At 40.8% G+C, this 25,154-nt stretch overlaps 1 protein-coding gene across 18 annotated transcripts in view; it reads left to right on the forward strand.

Annotated features, from left to right (window-relative positions):
• The window catches only part of DLG2 (discs large MAGUK scaffold protein 2), a 1,919,888-nt gene that overhangs the window by 1,684,827 nt on the left and 209,907 nt on the right, over positions 1 to 25,154 (forward strand). The window contains exon 1 of one of the 18 annotated variants that reach the window (XM_036895437.2): positions 18,795 to 18,947. The exons of the other annotated variants lie outside the window; for them this stretch is intronic. Coding sequence (XP_036751332.1) covers positions 18,911 to 18,947 — 37 coding nt within the window. The 5' untranslated portion in view covers positions 18,795 to 18,910. Of the gene's footprint in view, positions 1 to 18,794; positions 18,948 to 25,154 lie in introns of those variants that run through there. 18 annotated transcript variants of the gene reach the window in all.

The raw sequence follows: 25,154 nt of genomic DNA on the forward strand, positions 1-25,154 counted from the left end.
TTTCAGTGTGTGAAATGCACTTCATTTATCCATTCTACTGTTAATGGGCACTTAATTTATTTCTGGCAGTTGGCCTTATTGCTGAATATTCTTGTACATATCCTTTCAAGCAAAGGTATGGATTCAGCAGAGAAATTGCCTGAATAAAGGGTATAATCAGTTTACTTTTAGGCAATATTGCTAAACAGCTTTCCAAAATGAAAGTGAATTCACAGCCCTGTATGAACTCTTCATTTTCACCAGTGCTTGTTATCATTAGTCTTCATTTTAACCATTCCAGTACATGTGTGTACTGGTGTGTGTGTGTGTGTGTGTGTGTGTGTGTGTATGAGAGAGTTTATAGAATTTGTATTTTATTTTTTTGCAAACAGTCTATGAAATTAAATCAGTTTGAAACATACATCAATTCTATTAATCTACCATAGCTAACAGAAATTTTATTCAATCTAATCATCCTGATCATTAAAATATTTATTTCTACTTAGATATTCCTTCATTGTTTGTTTCTGTTTTTATTTTACAGCTTTAACACTCCATACCAAATTGAAAAGAACACAGTTTGAATAAAATTACAATCTTTACTCAACTAGATATAAAATTATAGCATTTCATGAACTGCCTTGTCCCTAGCACTTAAAAGTGGGCATGCTTCATGAAGTGCTAGTCATTTAAAGAAGACTAATAGCCGAAGGGAAAATTCATAAGCCCTGCTCTCTTCTTCTCTTTTTTGACATATTGAGCTGCATTTTATAGTGTAGTTTGTTTTGTTTTCTGTTGTGTGCTTTTTATTCTCTGATTTTCTGTATTGTTTTTAGTGTATCACTTTGTATAGCTTTTTATTTGTATAGCTTTTTTTATGTTCATTGTTTTCACTAGGTAAACGTATGTATAATATATACATAATCATGTCAAATATCATAGCCCAAGTCTACTACGGTTGACATTTTATTAGTTAGAGAAGAATAGAAACTTTACCTCCCTTTATGCCCCTTTACTCTTCACATCTATAATACAATTGTCTAACTCTTTCCCATTGAGAACCGCTTTCAACATTGTTGTGATTTTTTTTCAAATGTGAACCGTAATTTAGATAACTCAGAAGGAAAGCCTATTGTATTTACCTATAGTTGTGCTCTTACCAAGTTCAAGATTCCTTCTTTTATCATTACTTCCTGTTTAGAGAACTTCTTCAGTCAATCTTTAGGGTAGGCTACCTGGACCTCTCAGCCCCACGCTCTCCCTTCTTCCGGCACTTGGCTGCCATGAACATTTATTAGCTCTTTTGTTTTAGCCGCACAAGTCCCCCAGCTCTGTTTGTTTCTTTTCTTCAGTCTACTTTATCTCTGTTGTTCAGACTGGGGTAGTTTGTATTGGTTTCTTTAATGGTTTTACCAGGGGTATGATTGACATATAAAAAGGTCTAGGCAGTTCATGTGTACATCTTGATGTGAATTTCTATTGTTTTATCTTCAAGTTCACCTTGAAGTTTATCTTCCAGTTACCTGTCTCTCCTTTCTGCTGTTGAGCTCATCCACTCAGTTTTTAGATTTCCGGCATTATATTTTTTAGTTCTAAAGTTTCCATTGAGTTTTGCTTTCTGTCTTCTGTTTCTTTGCTGAGGCTTTCTGGTTTTCATTTGTTTCAAGCACGTTTGTAATTGCTCAATGAAACAATGAAGTTCAGTGGTTGCTTTAAACCCTGGTCAGAAATTCCCCGGTCAGTATCCTCTCAGTGTCGGCGTCTCTTTTGTTGTTTCTTCTCAATGGGTTTCAGATGTTGCTGGTTCTAGCTTGGTAAGGCAAGTGATTTTTTTATTGAAAGTGGACATTTGAAATAAGACGTGTGAACTTATTTAAACCTTATGTTTCAGTAAGCCTCCTTTGACGCTGCTCTGTAGGTGAAGAGGGACCTTGTTACTTCCAGGAGGGAGTGGAGTCTAGGTTCCCTACTTGGGCCTCCCAGAGGGTAGAGGTCGGGGAGGAGCTCATTGTTATTACTGGGTGGGAATGGGAGCTCAGGACCCCCCTAGGCCTCCTCTGTTAACTCCCCCAAACAGGGAGGGGCAGGGGTACCCCGTTACTGTGTAGTGGGGATGAAAGTCCAGGCTCCCCACTCCATGCCACCTCGGTCTCCACTTAACCACTCAGTGGGGATGAAAATCCTGGCTCCCCACTCAGCCCATGCTGCTCATGGTGGTGATGGGGCTGTAGGTTTTTCTGTGGTGTTTGGCTGGAGAAGAGCTGTTACTGTCTACAAATTTTGTGTTGTAGACTGCCCTGTCCTGGTCCGTTAGCAGGAGAATGCAGGTTTTTAAGGGGAGCTTTCATTTGGGGTTGGTTTGGTTTGGTTTTGCTTGCTGTTGTTGGTGTTCCTGGGTGGCTGGCCTCTCCAGCACCCAGCTGGGAATACAAGACAGTAAGAGAACCTGGGGAATTCAATGCTGTGGTGGGACCCGAGGGACCTAGACACACTGCTGCTTTCTCTTTTTTTCTGAATCTTATTACATTTGCTTTGTATATAGTATCCAGAACTACCAGTTGTAATTAGAAAGGAGAAAAGGAAAAAATAAATCTATTCCATCTTCCTAGGGAAACCTCATTTTGGTTTAAATTGCATTTCCCTAATGACCAATGAGATGGAGGCTGAACTCTTCATATGTTTATCTGCTGTTTGAATATCCTTGCTGGTTTCTACTGAGTTGTCTTTTTCCTTGATCCATAGGCGTACTTTATATATTCTGGATCAGCTCTTTGTTCTGTGTTGCTGTGGCTTATCCTTTCACTTTCTAGGTGATATATTTTGAGAAACAGAAATTCCTGATCTTAATGTAATCAAATTTATCAGCCTTTGTCTTTATAGTTAGTCATTTTTTATCCTGTTCTATAAATATTTACTTAGGTTAACATCATGAAGTTATTATATTCACAAGCCTTATTGTTTTAACTTTCAAATTACAAGCCACTTGATACGAACTTTTCAAATGATTTTATTTGTGGCTCAAATTCGTATTTTTTTCTGTATATCCTAAATATGCTCAATTTTCTTTTCAAGTATATGTGTAGGAGAGGAAAACTAATCTTTCCTTCTGCCCTTCCAAGTTTCAGCTGGGGCCCCTGTAACAAAGACAATTTAGAAAGAGGAAAGTATATAAATTTATTTACTGTATGCTTTATGTGACACGAGAGCCTTCCTAAAAAAAATGAAAAACTGGAAGAAGTGGCTGAACCTGAGCATTTTTACACTAGGTTTGATGAAACGTGAAAGCTATGGAAAAACTGATATGCAAAGAGATGAGCTAAGTATATATAGGTAAATGGGGGGAAGCTTAGCAAGGCTTATTCATTCACATTCTCTCCTCAGAGACAAGGATGCTCCTTTCCTCCAGGTGAAGAAGGGGCCCTCTCACAGGTGGCTGTAAGACCTGTTTCAGGGGAGGGTCAGAGAGTCCTTCCTGCCCCTGCTGTTTCCTGAGCCCCACCATTTGCTATGTGACACATTTCTGATAACAACTTACCTACAGACAATATAAGCAAACTTTGGATGCTTATTGAAAAATGAAAATGCATAGTTATTAGGTTTAACACCTTTTGAATACTTTGAACAATATAACCAGCGAATCTCTGTTTAGTACAAAAGAATCATATGACCACTTTCCAGCTTTCTGCAAAATACTGTGAAGATTGTACTATTCAGACCCTCTTGACGGGGCCCACAAAACCCAGCGGGGCACCCAGTAGGCCTTCAACGTGTCCAGCTGCCACTTTCCTCGAGTCTCCTCCAACCTTTACTCGGAAGACAGGTGTGCTGACAGAAGAACTGAGTGAAAGCACCAGGAGCCACCCACATATTGAATCGAGTGAGAACTGATTTTTGAGAGAAAAAGGGAAATCAACACACTGCTGTATTTCCCCCCCTGTACTCCATCTTGTACACTCTCTGCTCTGTGCTCACCCCCAGCACTTTGGAGCTCACTGCTACTAACAGTGGGTAGCTTTTAAAGGATTCTGAGCAGGATTTATATATTAAAAGTCCACTTTGATAGCAATGAGGAGGATGGATCAGAATGAAGCAAGGAGGTTCCTGTTGTGGTGCCCCCAGACAGGTACTTAGGAGGTGGCTTTGACAGGACTTGGTAATTAGGGTATGATGCTCAGGTGTTTGGAGGATGGGGCACCTCTGAGGACAGCAAATGTCAGAGGGATGAAGGTGATGACAACTGTAGTGACAGCTGATGACTTAGAATTCTGTCCCTCTTTGTACAGAGCGTGGCCTTCCAGTCTGATTGTATCTCCTTCTGCTTTGAGGCAGGAGGAAATTGGGACCAAATTCAAATTTTTCAGTTTTTCTTCCTAATGCAATTAGGAAAACTCACCCAATCCAGCTGGACCCTCTTGGACAGATACATTTCATGTGGGCAATAATGCCTGTGCCTCACGTGTGACTAATGTGTGCTTTTGTGAAACGCCCTCTAGGAGTAAGGCCCGCCACCTTCTAAAATGTAACAGCTAGAAAAACAAAGTCTTGGCAAAAACCTACACATCACATCATCTCTAGGCAGCCTAAATCAGTAAATTACCGCATTAATTGGACAGTACGCAGTTTGCTGATGTGGGTTTTAGTAATCATCGTAATGGTACCTGACTGGGATTAAAGAGCAGGAGTCTATAATTTGCGATGGTGAATGTTTTAACCCCCCTGGAAAGCACAGACAGGAATCTGAACTTGATCTGAACTTCCTTTTCTCACAGGAAGATCAGGAGGAAGGAACTGGAATCATCAGCAACCCTTTTTGATGAGCTACTCGATGCCATCTCTCACTCCCTCTGCTCTCTCCCTCTGGGGCCCTGAACGGGGAGCTGGAGCCGAGGAAGTAGAGCAAAGCAGGGGACATACATAGAAGTGAAGGAGAAAAAAGATTTTGTAGGAGGGTATCACTAGAAGAGTAAGAGGATATGGGAAAACTTGAAGTCCAGAAGAACACCTCCAGAACCAGTCCGGTTCAGCTAACCCTTTTAGAGACCTCCTGTGTGTCCGACACTGGCATTAATCAGGACCAGTGGGTAGATGTTATAGGAAGTAGATTTCAATTCAAAGTAGACAAGAATGTTTTCGTCTATGGAACCAAATTCAAATCTTTTCAAAGTTTTCTTGCTTAATGCATTTAGGAAAACTCAGCCAATCCAGCTGGACCCTCCTGGACAGGTGCATTTCATGTGGTGGAATATAATGCCGATGCCTCACGTGTGACTCATATGTGCTTTTGCAAAACGCCCTCTAGGAGTAAGCCTGCTGTCTTCTAAAATGCCGCTTTTCTGAACTAGAAAAATTAAGTCTTGGCAAAATTCAAAAGCAAAAGAAACGATCACGTATTCTAATGAGGTCTATAATTTAAGTATGAAAATGAGATTGTTTCAGAGGAGACCATTATATTGGATACAAAGTGACTAGCTGACCTCTAGGTAACCATTTGAAACAGAAGACTCCCTAAAAGCTGCTATCGATTACCCTGGCCTTCCGTGATAAAGGAATCGAGGTTAGAGAAAGTAGCCTCACCATTGCTATTCTCCTCTGCCCATGCCATCCACACAGAAAGTGAGACAAAGATGGAGGAGGTGCCTTGGTTGCAGAAAGGGGAAAGGCTTCTCAGCGATGAGGCAGCTGGAGTCCTCAAATGGGGACAGTGAAAAGTCAGGGAGCAAACGAGGAAGGATCTCCCTGAGGTCCTTTGACTCACTGCTTAATCTGTCGTGTTGACCTATTTGAGAACGCCCTTACAGAAAACACCCAGGGCTATTGATTATGGAATTTGGTTTCTAGAAATTTTCTATAAACAGCATGATTAAATAATCTGCTCTATAAATTAAATGGCTGCCCTCTTCATTCAGTCGGCTCCAGAAACGACAGCAAATGTTTCCTGAGATCTCACCAAGTTCTAAGCACTGTTTAAAGTCCTTTAAATAGGTTAATAGCAACCCTAGAGGTGATTAAATAGATTAATAGCATGTCTTCATAGCAAACCTATGAGGTGATGCCGACCTCCCCCGCAATTCATGTACTAACCACCAATGTGAAAGTATTTGGAGACAGGACCTTTGGAAGACAATTAGGCTTAGATGAGATCATGAGAGTGGGGCTTTCATGGTGGGATTCGTGTCACCAGAGAGCTCGCTCCCCACGCACACACACCGAGGAGAAGGCATGTGAGCACACGGCGAGGAGGTGGCTTTCTGTAAGCCAGAAGAGAGCTCTCACCAGAACCAGACCCTGCTGATCTCAAACTCCCAGCCTCCAGAACTGTGACAAAATAAATCTCTGTTGTCTAAGCCACCCACTCTAGGGTATTTTGTACGGCAGCCCAGGCCAACTAGTACAGGTTCCATACTATTCTTTCCTCTTTTTACCTGAGGAAACTGAGGGATGGAGAGATGAAGCATCTTGCCCAAGGCAGCACCCTAGTGGCTGGAAGAGCTGGATTCAGATCCAGGCAGGCTGCATCCAGAGCCTTCGCTCCTTACCACAGAGATCTGCTGCCAGCTGGTTATATGCATGTACTTACTACCTTTACTGTGTTTCCCAAGTTGTTTCTCACACTGGTTTGTTCATTCTTCAAACACTGTAATGTAGATAGAGCAGAAATTCATATCCTACTTTTTTATAGATGAGAAAATTGATAGATCAGGTGGATTGGCCAAGGAGAAAACTCCAGGGACTGAGAGAAGCAAGAATAAAGACAATTATTTTCTGAACTGACATGGCATGAACATCATGAGATCATGTTTATCCAGGACTTAGAATGATGCCTGATATGCATTTAATTTAGAGAGATTGAGAAGCCTACTAAAATGAGTCTTCCCATTCAAAAACAAAGCTTCTCTGTCTCTCTGTCTGTCTTCCTTTTTGTTCTTTGATAGAGTTTTCTAACACTTCATATTTTTCTTCCAAAACTGGGATCCTGTCATATACTGTTTGGTGATCTACTTTTCTCCCCTACCAATTATTTTATTTTCACTGAAGTATAGTTCATATACAATACTATACTGGTTTCAAGTGTACAATATAACGATTCAACAGTTTTCTGCATTATTAGATGCTCACCCCAACAGGTGTAGTTACTGTCTGTCAACACTGAAAGACATTACAGAACTATTGACCATATTCTCTATGCTGTACTTTCATCCCTGTCACTAATTTAAATTATGATTGAGATTTTGTGCCTCTTTATCCCCTTTACCTATTTCACCCACCCACTCCAACCCCTCCCCCATGGTAACCACCAGTCACTTCTCAGTATCTATGAGTCTATATCTGTTTTGTTGACTTTGTATTGTTTTGTTTTTATATTTCACTTATAAGTGAAACCATATGGTATCTGTCTTTCTTTACCTGGCTTATTTCACTTAGCATAGTAACCTCTAGGTCCATTCATGTTTTCAAAAATGACTAGATTTCTCTCTTTTGTATGCTAAGTTAATATCCCATTGAATATATGTACCACATCTTCTTTATACATTCATCTATTGATGGACACTTTGGTTGCTTCCATGTCTTGGCTATTGTAAATAATGCAGCAGTGCACATAGGGGTGCATATATCTCTTCAAATCAGAGGTTTTGTTTTCTTCAGGTAAATTTCTAGAAATAGAATTACTGGGTTGTATGGTATTTCTATTTTTAGTTTTTGAAGAACCTCCATACTGCTTTCCATAGTGGCTGCACCAATTTACATTCCCACCAACAGTGCCGGAGGGTTCCCTTTACTCCACAGGATGATGCCTGATATGAAGAAAGTACTTACATAAATCACTGAATGCCAAAAGAATGGGTCAAAATATGACTTGAAACCCCCAAATCGAAATGGTGTTGAGTAGAAGAATCTTTTATTCCTAATCATGAATTTAATTATTATTCCATTCATTGCTTTACAAATCATTCATCTAACGATTATCTAGAGTTGACTATAGACCAATCATACAGTTCTTTTTAAGCTGTCTTTTTCAAATCAATTTTCCTTAAGGCAATGCACTTTGAAATACCTTGCCAGTGAGTATATTGGTACTTGAAATGCATCTTAAGCAGAAAACATGTCTTTTAGGTCCAAGAGAAAGGGAGAGAAGAGCATGGATCTAAGAGAGGAGGAAACCTTATGCCATTAATTAAAGCATGGTTTAAAAAAATAAAATCATCAAATATGAAAGTTTATTTCTCAGCATGCCCTCTCATCTGTCTTTGTCTGATTGATTGGTTTTCTTCTGTTCTATCCACTTTTTTCTTCATGAGAATTTGTATTTTCAGTAGGAAGTTGTAAGAGCATAGTGAAAAGTAATTAATTAAATAATTAATTTCATAAAGAGTTATATTAACACCTAAGATCTGGGAGGTAAAGGATCTTTCCCAGCATCACCACAGCATCTCTTCTAAACCTTCTTGTTCTAAATCCCGTTCTGATGAGGCACAGCTCCCATGGCCTGATCTGTTTATTTACTTCCATTTCAGCAGGTATGGCCTGGGGGCCCTACCATGTGGCCCACTAGTTAGTCACAAAATGAGATTTTGTACTCATATTTTATTTCACCTAATAAAATGATGCTTAAGGATGGACTAGTTTGCTTTTCAAGTTATGTAGATATCTTGGAATTGTACCACCCACGGTGTCCCAAATTCTGTCATGCACAGATGCTCAGTAAATTAAACACTACTGTCTATGGAGAAATAATTAGCTAGCGTCAGTGCACATTGGAATCACTTTGCTGCACTCTGATTTACCCTTAAATGGTTGTCTTCTCACTACCTCATGAGCCCAGCAAATCTATTATGGATGCTTTTTCTCTTCTTCTTTAGGGCAATATTTAAGTTTAACTGCCTAGAGAAGAAACAGGCACTTTAGAGAGAAACTGCATTTCAAAAATAGATGAAATAAAAACAGAGCAACAATCCTACACTGAGTTGATTTCCATTGCTATGATGTTTCAATCTGTTTTATTTATTAACCCATGCTGTCTGTAGAAAGAAATAGGACCTTTGGAAGAACCATTGGTAACTATAAAGCCAAATTCCAGTCAAACAAAGAAATAGCCCATCTTCCCAAAGAAAGAGATTCCAAAATCTATCTCTACAAAAGACTTCTCTGCCTGAAAATGCCTTTCGAAACAAGTGCATAAAGTTGCCTTAATTGTTTGGTTAATTAGCAAGTATATTTAGTTTTAGGAATAACAATAGTAACAGTAAAAGCAAACACTTACATAGTATTCTCTTCCCCTTTGAGGACACTGAGAGACATAAAATCTAAGTAATCTGGCTAAAGTAAAACGGCCAGGCCGTGTAAGAGCTGAGACATGGACTTGCGCAAATTGGTTCCCATCTTTGTTCTTAACAAATAACGCTAAGTTGCTCCTCATAGGAAAATCAAGATCTCAGAGTAGCAGAGGCAGGAGTTATTAAAATAAAACTATTTATCCTACAGTATGGGAAAGGAACAGACAATTCTCCAAAGAAGAAATTCAGATGGCCAACAGGCACATGAAAAGATGCTCCACATCACTAATTATCAGGGAAATGCAAATAAAAAACACAATGAGATATCATCTCATAACAGTTAGGATGGCCAGTATGAAAAAGACTAAGAACAACAAGTGCTGGCGAGGATGTGGAGAAAGGGGAACCCTCCTACAATGCTGGTGGGAATGTAAGCTAGTTCAACCATTGTGGAAAGCAATGTGGAGGTTCCTCAAAAAACTAAAAATAGAAATACCTTTTGACCCAGGAATTCAACTCTTAGGAATTTACCCAAAGAATGTAATTTCTCAGATTCAAAAAGACATATGCACCCCTATGTTTATTGCAGCACTATTTACAATAGCCAAGATATGGAAGCAACCTAAATGTCCATCAGTAGATGAATGGATAAGGAAGAGGTGGTACATATACACAATGGAATACTATTGAGCCATAAGAAAGAAACAAATCCTACCATTTGCAACAACATGGATGGAGCTAGAGGGTATTATGCTCAGTGAAATAAGCCAGGTGGAGAAAGACAAGTACCAAATGATTTCCCTCATTTGTGGAGTATAACAGTGAAGCAAAACTGAAGGAACAAAACAGCAGCAGACTCACAGACTAGCAGTTACCAAAGGGAAGGGCGGGTAGGGAAGGGGATTGAGGGGTATTATGATTGGCACACATGGTATGGGGGAGATCATGGGGAAGACAGTGTAGCACAGAAAAGACAAGTAGTGACTCTGTGGCGTCTTAGTACACTGATGGACAGTGACTACAGTGGGTATGGGGGGAGACTCAAGAAGAGTGAATGTAGTAACCACATTGTTTTTTCATGTGAAACCTTCATAAGAATGTATATCAATAATACCTTAATAAAAAATAATAAAGCTATTCAGGCTGAACCATGTGAAACTGTCAATATTGGACAGTTTTAGACCTAACAAATCTGTAGTTTTTTAATCATCCTCATAGGAAGTAAAACAAGTAGCCGCACACATTCATGAGGCCTCTGCCCTGGGCCAGGCTGTGCTCTGGGGTGGAGCTGGAGTCAGAGGGATTTGAGGGCAGAGAATGAGAATCTGGAGATCTGAGTCGTGGTGCCAAGTACCTTTGCTGATCTTGATTAGTTGGTTCATCTCCCTAGACCTCTGTTCATCTGTCAGCAAGTAGACCTCAAATATTTTGGACTTCAGTCCACTGAGAAAGGGTGAATCACCATATGTCTCATTTACCCCAATCACTCTCAACTGCCCACTGGTAATGAAGAATGTAACTGTAAAACCAAATTGTGGGTGTGGGAAGGAGTATGTTTACATTCACTTTAGCCATAGAGTTACATTTATCACTGTTCAGAGATAGTTTTTCTTTAAGTGTGCATATGTCTTGAAGCCTAATTATGGGAAGATGTTCGGCCAAGATACAGGTAATGCAAATTATGTATCACTAAGGGTTAGCAAAATTATTAACAGCAAATAGAAGGGATAGGGTAAACCTAAATTATAAATTTATAATTAAATGCCAAAATAGTAGTAAGTGACGATGATAACCAATTCATGAAAACAGTGAGGATGCAGGATTTTTAAAAAAACATCTTGCCCCCAAATTTCAGGATTCCCACCTCTCTGTTTGTGGTGTTGAAGCTGTCCAACATGGTCAAACACCATATGGTGGCTGGCCTTCTGGGAGGAATACCAAATAAAAGTTCTTAATAAACTCTGGTAATGTGCTACTTTGAGTACTAAATTAATGATCCTCAATAATTCACTCAGATGTCACTGGTCAGAGCTCTTGGTCACATTTGAAACTGAATACCTATGAAATTGCAAATTATTTATCTAAAAGAGCCAAGGAGAGTATTTATGTGGCTTCATCACAGTCACTGTGATGCCCTCACCGTTTGTTCCTGACTCACTCCAATTGGCCAGTGTTGATATCCAACTTTTTTTGGAAACCTGAGCCTCACATTAAGAAATATATTTATTTTAAAATTCAGGACACACACATACAAAGTCACCCCTGTGTTGAGCCCTACACAAAGGGGCTAGGATAAGAAAATGAGTAGGGGCTAATACTTAGGCCAAATTCTGTGTACCTTGTGAGATGCTCTGCATTTGTGTGTGTGACAAATGTGCATAAATACATTAGTAGAAATGTATAATGGCTCCTAGGCTCACACAATTACAAAGTTGAAATTAAAATTTCATGGAATAATACTCTCATTTTGTGTAATGCCAGCTGATCATTTCTACTCTTATAAAGGAAAATATGGATCATGATAAACAAGTTGATTTCACAATCCTGTTTCGGTTTGTGATTTGCAATTCAAAAAACCTACTCTTAAGGAATATTGCCCAGATATGAATTCACTTTGACCTCCACCCATAGCATGGTAACTTCTTCTTCTGTCTTAAAGATATAAAGTGAGACCTTTACCTCTTTATACACAAATAAACAAAAGCACATTTGGAAGTTCCTTGGATGAAAGGGTTTGAAGCTGTAGGTTATAAGGAAAGATCCAGAAACTGGGATTAGTTAACCTGGAGGAAAGAAGAGATGGCAGTGGAGGAAAAGACAAAAGCAGGAGAGTAAATGGCAGTCCTCCAAAGTTTGAGCAGCTACCATGGTAACCAGATATTGGAGAGACTAGACATTTATTTATGATCCATAGGGATGGACATTCAGTCAGTCAGTCTACTGAGCATTTACTGAGTACCAGCTCCCTTCCAGCTTCTGTGCCAGAGACTGCAAATAGAAAAAATAGCAAGTACAGCTAGGTAATCTCTATGCAAAGAAACTGCTTTTCCAATGCTGTGACAGTTAAACATTCCTGACAGCACAAATCTGTAGATACTGATCCACAGTATTGAGAGACAATGAATTTTGTTAAGTTCTGTTGAATGACTTAAGCAACTCATAGACCCCCTTGTTTACCAAGTTTGTCTTGATGTCAATTTCTAATACCTCTCAACATTCACTTCTTTGCAGTGGTTCAGTTACAGAAACGTAGATGCCCTCAGAAGATGAGCTGCAAGCTTGTAAACCCAGCCAAAAGATGCCCCAAGGCTGCCTCTCCCCAATTCTGCTGCTCAGATGAAACATGAAGCTATGAAAGAGCTTCCATCTGATCTTGAAAGGACCTTTTTAAGAATTCTAACATTAGACATTTTTTCCTGAGAAAAACCTTTAAGCTTTTCTTTCATTTTAGATTATTCCATTTGCAGGAAAGCACACATGAGAATTTACACATATATTCCTACATCACCATATCTCACCTAGTCTGAGTAATACAGTCTTGGTTTTACTGCTTTGGAGCTCTCTTTTAAAAACCTTACAATTTCTTTTAAACTAGAATATCATTTAACTGTATTGAAAATTATATGTTAAAACTTGTTTGGGGTGACCTGTGAGGTTATTATTAATACATTGAAGTTATAGAGAGACATATTTTGGTTCAGTATAAAATGGCTTTTCTAAGTGTAAGAGCTACCTTGCTAGGTAAGAAGTTCCTCATGTGAAAAACATTCAAAATAGCAGTTCACCTGGCATCTGGTTGGATGGAGATGAGAGATGATACATAAAATCACCTTTTAGCTCCTACCAATCTGGAGATTGTATGTTTTGATTCACCAGTGACTTCATCAGCCTTAACTGGGTTCTTTTCCAAAAAAGAGCTTCCTGTACCCGCCTACTGGAATTCCATCCCAAAATACAAGTGACTTTTAAACGAATGTGTTTTCAAAGAATTAGTTAGATCCAGATTAATCAGTGCCATTTGATTTCTTCTGACAACATTGCCACAGCCCAGCAAAATCAAATTATGAATAAAAACCAAAATTACTAATAATAGATACCAAATAATGACAAAGTACTAATGACATCAATCATTGTTCTTAAATAGCTAAAATTCATTGACTTTGTATGGCAAATGCTGGGCTAAAAGCTTTAAAGATGCTAATTTCATGATAATTGTATGAGGTGCTACAACTGTTATTCTCATTTAAAGGATAAGAAAACTGAGGCAGAGATTATGTATCTCAGAAAGGCAATCAGATGAGGCAGAAACAGAGTATGAAGACAGTGAGTATGCTAACTCCAGAGAATAAAAACTCATACCCACTGGGCTATAGTTAGTAACTATTATTTAGGTGTTTCTGACCCCTGCAATACCTGTTTAGTCATCTAAAGTACTTGGAAATATCATATACATTATAGCTTAAATATTGATATTAAAATTTGAAATATTGTTATCACAAATTTTCAACAATGGTAAAATTGTTAAGTAATTTACAATATATCTATTCAGTCAAGTTGTAAGGAATCAGTTTAATGCTCTTGACAAAGAACTGTTAGAACATAGGAAAATGTGTAGTTACAGCACATAAAGTAAAATGCAAATTTTTTGTGTGCAGTGTGACCTCAACTTCATTTTAAAAAAACCACATATACAATGAAATGACCAAAATACTCATAATTATTGACCCTGGGTGGTAATATCTATTTTGTTTAATATTTTTTACTTGAAAAACTTTTTTTCCAAATGAATTTGTGTTGTTTCTACAATTTTTTAAATTTGTTTTGTTTTATTTTTGGTTCTATAAAGCCATTTAATTTTCTGATACAAGTTATATGGTTTTTGATCTACCATTATGGTACATAAAGTATCATGCTCTCTTCTTAAATGAACGTACAGTTAAACGGTCATCTGTTCATTTAGCAGTAAATGAATTTGTATAAAAATGGGCAACTCAGCTTCACTATAAAGCATACAGTTTGTTTTTTAAATTAAGGTGTCATCGATATATAATCTTAGGAAGGTTTCACATGAGCAACATTGTCGTTACAACGTTCACCCATATTATCAAGTCCCCCCAGACCCCATTGCAATCACCATACATCAGCGTAGTAAAATGCTACAGAGTCATTACTTGTCTTCTCCATGCTATACTGCCTTCCCCATGACCTACCTATATTGTAAGTGCTAATTATAATAAAGCATACAGTTTTTAAGGTGCACAAAGTCTTTTGCCCAGATTGGAATTTAAAGTTCTGGAAGCTCCACTAGATTGACTGCTGCTGAATTCCTTATCAGCAGCACAGAGAAGGATGACCTGGTATTTTCCAGCTCTCAGAGCATGGTGATGACTGGTTGGGCTGGTTTGAAGACTTAATGCAATGTGATATGATTTATAGCCAATTTTGGCAAGTCTTTCTAAGTCTAAACTGTTCCCAGGCCCACAGGTGCCATGGTGGTGCCCAGCCCCAGGGGCTGAGAAAGAGTTAATTCCTGTGTAGCTGAGCATGATTAACCTGGGCAGGCCACGGGTGTTTCTTTTTCTGGAAGGCTTGGGGTGTCCCACATAGAGGTTATTGTTTGATGTTATGATTTTGGAAAACTCTACTTACCTTTGTTGTCAATTCATTAATTGTCACTTAAGTGCAACATGAAACTTCTATCTAATAAGATCCTCTTTCCTGTTTGGCTTGGATCTCAATGGAAGTTATTCAGCATTAAACTTCGCATTTAGGGTCATTTACTGAATAACTTTTATGGCATTGAGTGAATAAAGGTAGGGCAAATCATCAGGAGAATTCAAGTCTTCCAACTTGGCCTGCTAAGCAGTTGACCTGCAAGAAATATGCACTTTGCAGACTTGCACACCTCTCTCCTGGATGTTAGAAGGCATAAACCATAACCTACCACTGTCTAATAAAATAATTCATTCAGAGATCTCTGCCAAGAAAGCTGCCAACCTGGACATTACAGTATTCCCACATTGTGGAAGTCAAGAACAAAAGCCAGAGCAGCAATGTTCGGCCAACTTTTATGCCTGGGTAAGTTAACTGTGTAGTACTATTCTGCCATCACTGATAGACAGACTACGAAGTCCCTGTTCAGTTCAGTTTGGAGTTAGTTCAAGTGGAAGAACCAAATGGGTTCCCAGGAACTGAAGCTGTTTCGTGGAGGAGGAGCCTGTGATTCAGGCTGAAGCCAAGGGTGTTGTCCTTACGACACAGGCCATTACCGAAAGTAAGGTGGAGATGGCTCCTTGTCCCCGAGCTCTCAGATGTGTCCAGGGCTTTGCACTGAGTCTTCCGTGATTCATTAAAACCATCATCAGAAATGCTATGTTGGGTCATACCTGTGGTAGCTTCAACCAAACAAGGGTCTAAAACACTACAGGATGAGGCGAGAAATGCTAGAATCAGTAAGAGGTATGTGGCAGGTGCTGGGGGGACAGCAGAAGTCATTAACCCTGGGAAGTACAGAGGGTCACTAGAGACAGCAGTGTATGAGTGTGTTTTAGAAGAATGAATATAGTAAGCAGACAATTAGGAAGAAAGAACTGTCTGTGCAAAGTCACCAGGTTCTCCAGGAAGAAGACACAGAGGAGAGAGGCTATCAGGAGGGCTGTGATGTATTTCACTAAGGCCACGGGCTTTATGCTGTAATTGGGAGTCAGCAAAAGATTTTAACAGAGAGATGGCATCAGCGGACCATTTTAGAAAGAGTTCTCTGACTGCTGGTATGGCTAATGCCTGGAGGGAAGAAGAGATTACAGGGAGAGAACCAGTTTGTCAGATGCAAAAACTAAATGTATATGATTTGACTAAAATGGCCCAGCTGAGGTGGGCTCCGAACCAAGTTTCTAGACTCCCTAGTCTTAAGCTTTAAATCAAATCCCAAATCTGATAGTCTTGCACCTTCTGTCCCCCACCCTTTTTTCTATTTTGCCTGGAAGATTCTAGAATTGGAGAGACTTTTGAGTAGAAGAGGAAGCTGGGAGCTTTGGAAAAGCCACAAAGAAATCTTGAAAGTTTCTGGGGAAGAAGTGGCAGGCACTAGAGGGTCAAAGAGAAGCAACTGACAGTGAGCATTACAGGCCTGCAGATGTCAACATTTGCATCACTTCCAGTACAAAGCCATCCTGTTGTACTGGTTTCCCTAGAAATGTCATGCCTGCACACCACATTTGCCTCAGGAAGCAGGGAGTGGAAGGTGGGGAGGGCCAGGTGGTAATGGTTGCAAATGGCAATTACAGTGGCCTGTGCCTAGAACAGGCCCTGGGTCCCTCGGTCGGTTCAGAAGGTCCTGTGCAGCTTACTGCTCAACATTACACTCCAAATGTGTCCCCAGGTGATCTCAGCCATGGAATTAGTAGATTTATTGATCATGCTGGGTAAGATTATCTATGCAGAAGCTATGAAAATAAGCCTGTTCAGTTTAAAAGTGGAATCTCAACCTCAATGAGCAGAGGAAATAGGGAGTCTTGATCCCTGCAAACCAGAACTTCTCTATTATAAATAGAATAGGAACATTTTGCAATGGTGGGAAGGTCATTTTTTCACAATTATATTCTGTCCATGTTGGTGATCAGGAAGAAGCAAAGCATCTGTGTTAGACAAAACATACATTTGCAGCCAGGAAGAGGGGCTCACTACTGTCTGTTTCTATGAGCCAAAAGGAGCAATGGTTTCAGGATGCCTGGAGAAAGAGAGGATTCTTGATGAAAACTCATCAATGCATTGTTTTCTTTTAAGGCAGATGTGGTATCTCCCAGGGTCTGCAGTAACTGACTTGCTCTAGCAATCAACTCCTATTTGTAGCTGACTGACTTGGAAATGGGAGTCAAATAATTGTGTTTAACAGGGACATGAGCTGTAATTGCACAGCCCTCGTTCTTCTGTGGGTTTCATTGATTATCTGTCTTCCTGCCTAGACTCTAAGCTCCTGCCTCAGAGACTCATCCAGTGTCACTGTGCTCCCTGGTCACCTAGAACAGTCATTGGCAGACTCAATTAACTAATTGTAAAATAAATGATCAAAGTTCTGCTTTCAAAGAAAAATCATTTATTCATTTGAATCCTTTCCCTAATGTTTTTGTGTGCGGAGAGAGAGAAATCCATACAGGAAAATGCACTCCCGCACCCCTAGGTGTAGTTTAAACAGCCCTTGTGTGGTTTATGACCCAGCCTAAAACCTCTGAGATTTCCATAGCTTTCAAGACCATCAAGGTGGTCAGTCATTCTGTCAAGACCAGTCAGAAGCATTAGTGATAATCCCATTTTCCCCCTCAACACTACTTTGAACACTTTTTAAATCTTCAAGCAATTGAGCAGATTTATTCCACTAGTTGTGTTTTCCTAGTGCTTCTGATGAACACATTCCTATCTGATTTTTTTAAGTAAAACATTTAATTTATACTGAATAACTCTCCATCTTAGGTGAGCTTGATTGATGCACCAAAATTAAATAAATTCACCTATTTGAGTTTTAAAAAATACCAGGATTTTTCTAGCCCATGCACTTTAAGTTTGATCAACAAAATAACAGGGAGAAAGAGTAGGTGGTTACCATGGTGATCACAACATCTTATTTGTGTAGCAACAGATAGGGCAGGAAAATAGTACCATACTAAACTGAATTGCCATCATGATCAGTAGCTGAGAAAGGAAATTTAAGTGTCTGGGCTCCACTTAGGCAACATGAATAGCAATATCTGTATGTTAGTTTACATTCATATGCTATACAGAACAAAATAAAAAAGATTTGCAGAATATGTGAAAACTAAGAGTCCTTAAGTATATTTGGAAAATGCCTTTAGATGGAATAAAAACTATCTTGGTTTTCAAATTTTAGCAATCCATCCTGAAATATCAAAGAAAGCTTTTAAACAACAAGGTCTTGATGTTGACATTAGGGGATCTCCTAATGCAAAAAAAAAAAAAGAAAAGAAAAGCGGGTTGATTTCTGAGATTGGAGGGACCTAGTTTCCTGATCAGGTGTTGCCACACAAAAGGTGAGATTAGAAGGTCTGCTTCCCTAACCAGCCCTTTTTAAATACTCTTTCCACCCAAGGCTGATTAAGCAGGCACTTCCTGGCCTAGGGATGCCCCCAGATTCCAACCTGCCAGCTGAAGAATTAACATGAATGACTTTGTTTATTCTCTTCTGCATTTTAAAAGGAAGATACAGATGAGCACTTTAATCTCAAACGCCAGAGGCTAGCTGGCAGGTGGATGGATTTGGGGGCAGGACGTCTCCTAGGCTCCCCTCAGTAGGCTTCCCAGGCGGGCTGTAGCCCCGCCGCCTTCCAGGGCCACAGCCTTTTTAGCTGAGAAGAGAAAGAGAAAGGTGAGTGAAACAGTCAACACCTGGAAAGAGATTCTTTCCTGCTTTTTAAAGGTTGGAAGGGAGAGAGTGATCCCACCTTTTAAACCGGCCCCTTGTGTTGCAAAGCATCTCAAACTAGCTCTGCTACCAGCCCAGCAAGGTGGCCCCACCTGCTCCACTCCTGAGAGGCTTTGGCCACGAGTCAAGAGCTTCAGGAGTGTGTGCTGGCAGGAGGAGTGTATACACTGTACAGTTCAGCCAGGAGGAGAGCAGAGCTGAACTTGGGAAGCAGCTTCCTGCTATGCTGAAAACCTCTGGAAACTGGCTAAGGAGCCGTGGTGAGAATCATGCTGCTTTTCTCAGACCCATTTCTCTTGACAGACCAGGGGGGAATTGTGGGTGCTGAAATGAAAGGACGGCAGGGTAGGTCTCCTCCCTTCCCTCCCTACAACAGCAGTGCCTGCCATTTCTTAGCACCCACTGCTTGCAGACATCTTCAGGGTGCTCTGTTTTGATGTCCACTGCTAGCTATGTTCAGGGGGGAAAATGGTGAATTTTCTTCTTCCTCCACCTCGGCGCGGCCCTAAACCACATGAGTACCTGAGTTTCATTCACCACTGGCCTCTTCACAGTAAGTCTGTCTCATGTGAGCTGCTAGACTTTTGATACTGAGTATCACAGAGGTTTTAGGAATGCGAAATTCTTGCTCCTGACTTAAATGGGTTCCAGAAATGCCTGGATCCACACTTGATTTCAGGTGAGATATTTACATATGCAAATTCTTTTCAAATAGTCAGAGCCTGTGGAGGGAGAGCATAGTTCTGATGCTAGGAGACAGGCTTACATGTCTGAAAACCAATGGACTTACGGGTTGAATCCTGCTATGCAACTATAGGCTGTGCAAACTTGGGAAACTACTGAACTCTGTGCCTTCCATTTTCTCATCTGTAAAATGGGGATTATCTTATTTACTTAGTAAGGTTGCTTAAAAATTAGTAGTTGTATATGGAGAAAGCTGAACTCTAAGGTCCTCTAGGGGACAGGGACCGTAGTTACCTTATTTTGAGGCATATAGTTAAGTATCCAGAAAAAGTCATTTATTAACCATCTTAGCTCAGTAGTTAAGAATGTCAGCTCAGATCATTCTGCTTGACTTCAAATCCCAGCTCATGGTTAGCTTAGGTAAGCTGCATAACATAAGTCTGCTTCCATATCTGTCAAATGCTAATAGTAACAGTAATTATTTCATGGATCTCTGAGGATTTAAAGAGATAATGCTTCATAATAAAGCCCTCTCAGCATTGTGCCTAGCACACAGAAAAAATACTCAGTAAATGCAGGCTGTTGTTGCTATGAAGCAAGAATCTGTGGAACTCGGCAGTTGGACTCCCTAGACCAAATTTACCTAATTTTTTTTTTAGTTCAGAGATTGAGTAAGATGAATTCTAGGAAGTCTTCCACCTCTTAATAGCTGTGTTGCTAGATACATCCGCATGCATATCACATAGCCCCACATCTTCCTTGGTGAGGGACATAAATTAAAATTTCAGACATAGTTTATGAGAAAAACAACCCAACATAAAATACATTTTGGACTTTAAAAATCACAGCCAGTGCATTAAACCAGATGTATCATTTCATAGTCTCCCGTGAGCTGATTTCATTAAGAACAGATCTGTTCACAGCCCCAGATGCTGCTTTGCATGGCTCTGTGGCTTTGGGGACCTAGAGATTTGCATCAAAACACTTTCACTGGTTTTCAGAAACTTTGTGCACACCACTTGGCTGAGAGTGGCACTTGTTAGCATTTCCAGTTTCTGTATTATTTTTCAGAAGGAAACTTAACCTGTATCTCTGCATTCTGATGGCAGTTAAGATGGAGCTGGCCTTACAAGTAAGCTTTATGGCAACCAGTTTAAAAACCAGCCCAGAGACACTCCTACCCCAGCCTGTGGGGTGAGGCAATAGACTTGCTGGGTTGGGAGATTTGCGTGGCCCTGGGACTTGGAGCTCTGTCTAGTCAACACTTCCTTGCTGCTTTATTCTCTCCACAACCCCTGACACCAAATTGGCTTCCCATAATCCCTCTAAATCCCTTGTGGGTGTTCCGTGCTAGGCTACTACCCCTATTAAATGCAGAACAATTAAACACAACTTTTTATAATTTATTTAGTTGCTGCAAGACCACCAAGAGGATAGAGATTGTTTTCTAAGGCCTTAAACACATGCAGACCTTGCTCTGCAGGACAGTGCGAGAGACCACAGAATTGACATCTTAACAATCGTTCCAAGAAACTACCCTTTGCCTGTGACCTTTCAAAATTCTTGTCAAAACATTTAAAACTCTCTTTTGGTTGGTTATAAATATAAGAGAAATGAAAAAAAAATAGTAAAATGGACGTTTGTTTAGCACACTACTGTTTTAAATATTAGAAACATTGAGAATTAAAGTGTTTTATTTCTTTGCAGAAAAGAGGAGTTTGAGCAGCGCTTGCCTTTTTCTTCTTGTTGGTCATATAACATGATACTAAGCAAGGATCTCTTCTAGGCCTTGGCAAAGGGCCATACTTTCCAAGTCTGGATCAGCTTTCAGACTTGTATCCTCTGTCCTTTTAATGTTCTGAGATATCTCTGAGAGTTTCTTTACTGTGAAGTTTTTTGCCAGTGTTACTTCATCCGGGACATCATCATCCTTTTCATCCCTACCACCTTCCTCACTATGTTCATCAGTTTGCCTTTACTAAGCTCCCCTGGCTGCCTATCTGGCGTTTCTCAAAGGGTGATAGTGGGAACGTTCTCAGGTCAGCTGTGTCTTCCATCATTCCAGTATCCCTTGGAATGTCACAGCACTGTCTCTTTTTTGTTTCTGTGCTGCATTTTTTCTTTGTTGTAAAATTCCCTCTGGATTATCCATTTTTGTAAAACATCATGTGGGTTTGTTACTGGGAGACCAGGATGAAAATAATGTGCTTTGCAGTCTGTGAACTGGTAACAGGTGTGCTGTGACCCATTCCTGAAGAAGTGACATGTTACTGATTATGATGTACATGGTTTTTACATAGTGATTTTGTAGCTACTAGCGAGTTAATATACTGTGGTAACAAATTTCAGTGGCGTTGTTACGGAACTGGCATTACTTAATTAAGTCATAGTAATGGAAATTCATGCATATTGGCACCATGCAAATCAAACACTGCCCATAGTTAGTGGTTCAATAATCAGTGTCTGTTGAATGAATGAATGGACTCACTCACTCTGATTTAGTTTTGCAGTGTCAGAGCCCTTATAACCTTTCGGACAACTATTCTCCTTCTCTTGCTTCCTGTTGCTTGTATCCAAACTAGGGTAAAGGTATGTCTGCTAATGTCTGCTAACAGCTGGCTTTTTGAACAAGTCATTGAACTCTGAGCTTCATTTCTCATGTGCTAAAGACCCAGCTACATTTTTCATATCAAAATTCTCCCTGAGTGTCCAGCTTCACTTCTAAAAGGAACTAATCTGATCAACAGATTCACACACGAAATGCTAACAGGACTCTCAGGCTCCCAGGGTACTTTTGTTGCCAGACAGCCATGTCTGAGGAGGTCTCTCCCTATGTGCCAGGCAAAACCTCAGCCTGGATGGGGGAGGGCTTTTGACTCTGATGGGGGATAAAGATCATATTCAGGTCCAACAAGTGCCAGCAAGAAAGGAATTCATTAAAGCAAGAGCAGTAGCAAATATCTGCAGCTGTGCGGGCAGTAGAGCGCAAGGAGAAAAGGAAAATCCACGGGACTCCTGCTTGGCAAAGGGCAAAGCCCTTGCCAGCTCCTAAATCCAGGGTCACCTTGTGTCCAGGGCCCTCTTGATCAGCATGAGACAGAAATGATATCCCACCACCCCAGAATTTGGGGAAGCCATAGAGCAGTGGGTGGAGTGAGTGTATGTTCTGAGAACTTCCCAAAGCAAGCAAAGGAGACTCTTTGGGCAGGCTGCTAACCAACATGATGGACCTGCTGCAGTTCCATCCAGGCCCCCCAGGTGATGGGGAACATGCAAGCCCCTCCCTACTCTGAGGGTCCCACAGCCACTTCCCTACTGGTCTGAAAGAGGGAGAGAAAAAAAAGATTGTGTTTAGGACTAGAAAACTGAAACAGCAAAGCGACAAAGACACATACCACCAGAGGTGACGTCAATGCGTTCTCATCTTTATCATGAAAGAGTTCAAACAAGTGCAACAAGCTTGCGCAGAAAGAAAGTGTATTTGGTAAGACAGTACACACTCAGATGGGTGTGTGGTGACCTCAGAGAGGAGGTGTGCCTAAGGGTTTAGGTTTTTATGGGGGCTTTTGAATAGGGGTTGTTATAAGGCATGATGTATACAGGTGATTAACAATTCCTTTGCAGTTACATCTTAACAATAGGGTTATTTAGGTGTCTGTGTAGATGGGGTTCACATTCTTTACCCACTTATGTTCATTTATACTCTGGAGGTTTGTCTCTTGTCCTGGTTACAATGTTACTTGATTAAAGCGACTGGTAGAAGAGGAAGCAACAGCATATAGATTAAGTTGCAGAATAAACTAGGCCTTTTTCACAAGCTCCGTAGATTTTACAATGACATGACCCTTGTGCCATTTCCCTGCTCTATCTCCCTGCGCAGGTGAGGTGCAGGCAGTTTTGGTTTCTTCTCCTCAAAGAAACAGGGATGAGCATCTGGCAGAGGAGGCCTCTTCAATGCCGCCTTTGCTAGAGGTGCTCAGTCGCTGTGGGCAGCCGGAGAGAGGGGTCTTGTTTGCAGAACTTTTCCTGCCCTCTTCTCTCACTGTTCTAATAGCCAGTAACTTTTTTAAAAAGTGGAGGAGTTCTGGGGGAGGGACTGGAAGATAAACCTGAATTTTATTTATCCTTCGATCACGAGGAGTTTATATTCCATGATGGGCTGTGAATCCTGGAACGGGCCGTGCCTGCACTAGCAGGAACAGAGGGGTGGCTTTGTCTGGTGTTGGGGTTCTGCATTGGATCTTGGTGAGGTCCAAGCTTGGTGAGCTTTCCCATGTTCTTTAGGCTCTCAGAAACTCATTCCTCCATCAGCAGACAGTAATCATTTTTCTCCCAGGTTTTTGAGGTCTTGAGAAAGATACGGAATGCACTGCATTTAGAATACTATCTTTGTAGAGTAAGAGCTTGGGAAACAGAAACGATTTCAGTAACTGAGACATAATCCAGAGGGATGTCATTCTTTTCACAAAGATTGTCTTTTCCAAAGGGTGCAGAGTTCTGGCTGCAGAGTCAGAGTGTACTACTATACAGCGGGAACTTGCCTGAAGTTACCCAGCCCACGTGTGGGGGACCAAAGCTGAGACCTGTGTTTTCTCCTGCCTCCCTATTGACTGTCATTTGGTGATTGAGAATCTACATTGTGTGTATTCTTCCTCCGTAGAGTCAGCCCCTAAGTTCTTTTGGAACACCTACTCTGGTGTGATCAGAAGCATTTTCAAAGCTTTCATGAACAAGATGCTCAAGTCACATCGTGGCAGAGCCCTGCTTACTCCCTCGCTAACAGTGCCGCCTCCCCCGGGATGACCAGCTTGCCCCAGGGGCGTCCCCTTCTGGTTACCATGTGTGCCCATTACCGTATGCACACAACTGGAGACTTCTTGAGAAAGGCACTGGGTAAGATTCTGTTTTACTTGAAGGCTGACTGGGCTGTGGTTCTCAGTTCTGGCTCTATGGGGCACATAGGAAGTGTAGGGATTCTGATTCAGCAGGTCTGGAGGGAGCCGGGGCACCTGCGTTGTAACAGTGCTGCACAGGTGAGGTGCAGGCAGAGCTGAGAACCACTGCTCTAGTGCCTATAGGTGCTGGAGTCCAAGAACAAAACTAGTCCTGGCTGTGCTTGTCTGGATTTGAATGTGACCTTCACTTGCCCAGAGACTGGCCTGGCCTGAGAGGTGCAGGCCGGCCTTACATGTTAGAACCTGGTTCCTGCTAATTCTTTTTTCCCCAGGGCAACATTTCCTCAGTATTGTCCCCAGAGAGCAGCCTCACTCATCTTCACTGAACTTTTTATAACAGCCACCTTATTGGCCTCCTTGACTTACCCTCCTCTCTGAACCTTTCAGGCCACTCTGTCCTTTGCCAACAAAGTCATCTTGCTAAAATGAGAAGTCCCTTGTCACTCCCACTATAGTCCAGCCTCAAAGAACTGTTCTTGTTTCCAACATGGGAGATTTCTTAATGCCTGCATGTGCATATTTCCCTGCCAAAACACCCTTCCTCCCAATTACTTAGCAAGTGTTACTTTCCTAAATAACAAAATATTTCTTTACTTGAAAAGGTAATCTTTGTTAGATCTTGTGCAAAGTGTTTTCCATATGCCTGACAAACTCTTAATGACCCGAAAAGACCAGTTCTGAGAGCTGCTCTCTCTATCCTCCCTCGCCAAAGGCAGAGTGAATGGCCCTCTCCCTTGGGCCCTTAGGGCACTAGCAAAGAACTCCAGGCAGATTGCCCTAGAATTGGCTATTTATGATCTATCTGTCCTTCCAAGGGTGTATGCTGCA

The sequence above is a fragment of the Manis pentadactyla genome, chromosome 9 (genome assembly GCF_030020395.1).
Source record: "Manis pentadactyla isolate mManPen7 chromosome 9, mManPen7.hap1, whole genome shotgun sequence".
NCBI classification, from domain to species: Eukaryota; Metazoa; Chordata; class Mammalia; order Pholidota; family Manidae; genus Manis; species Manis pentadactyla.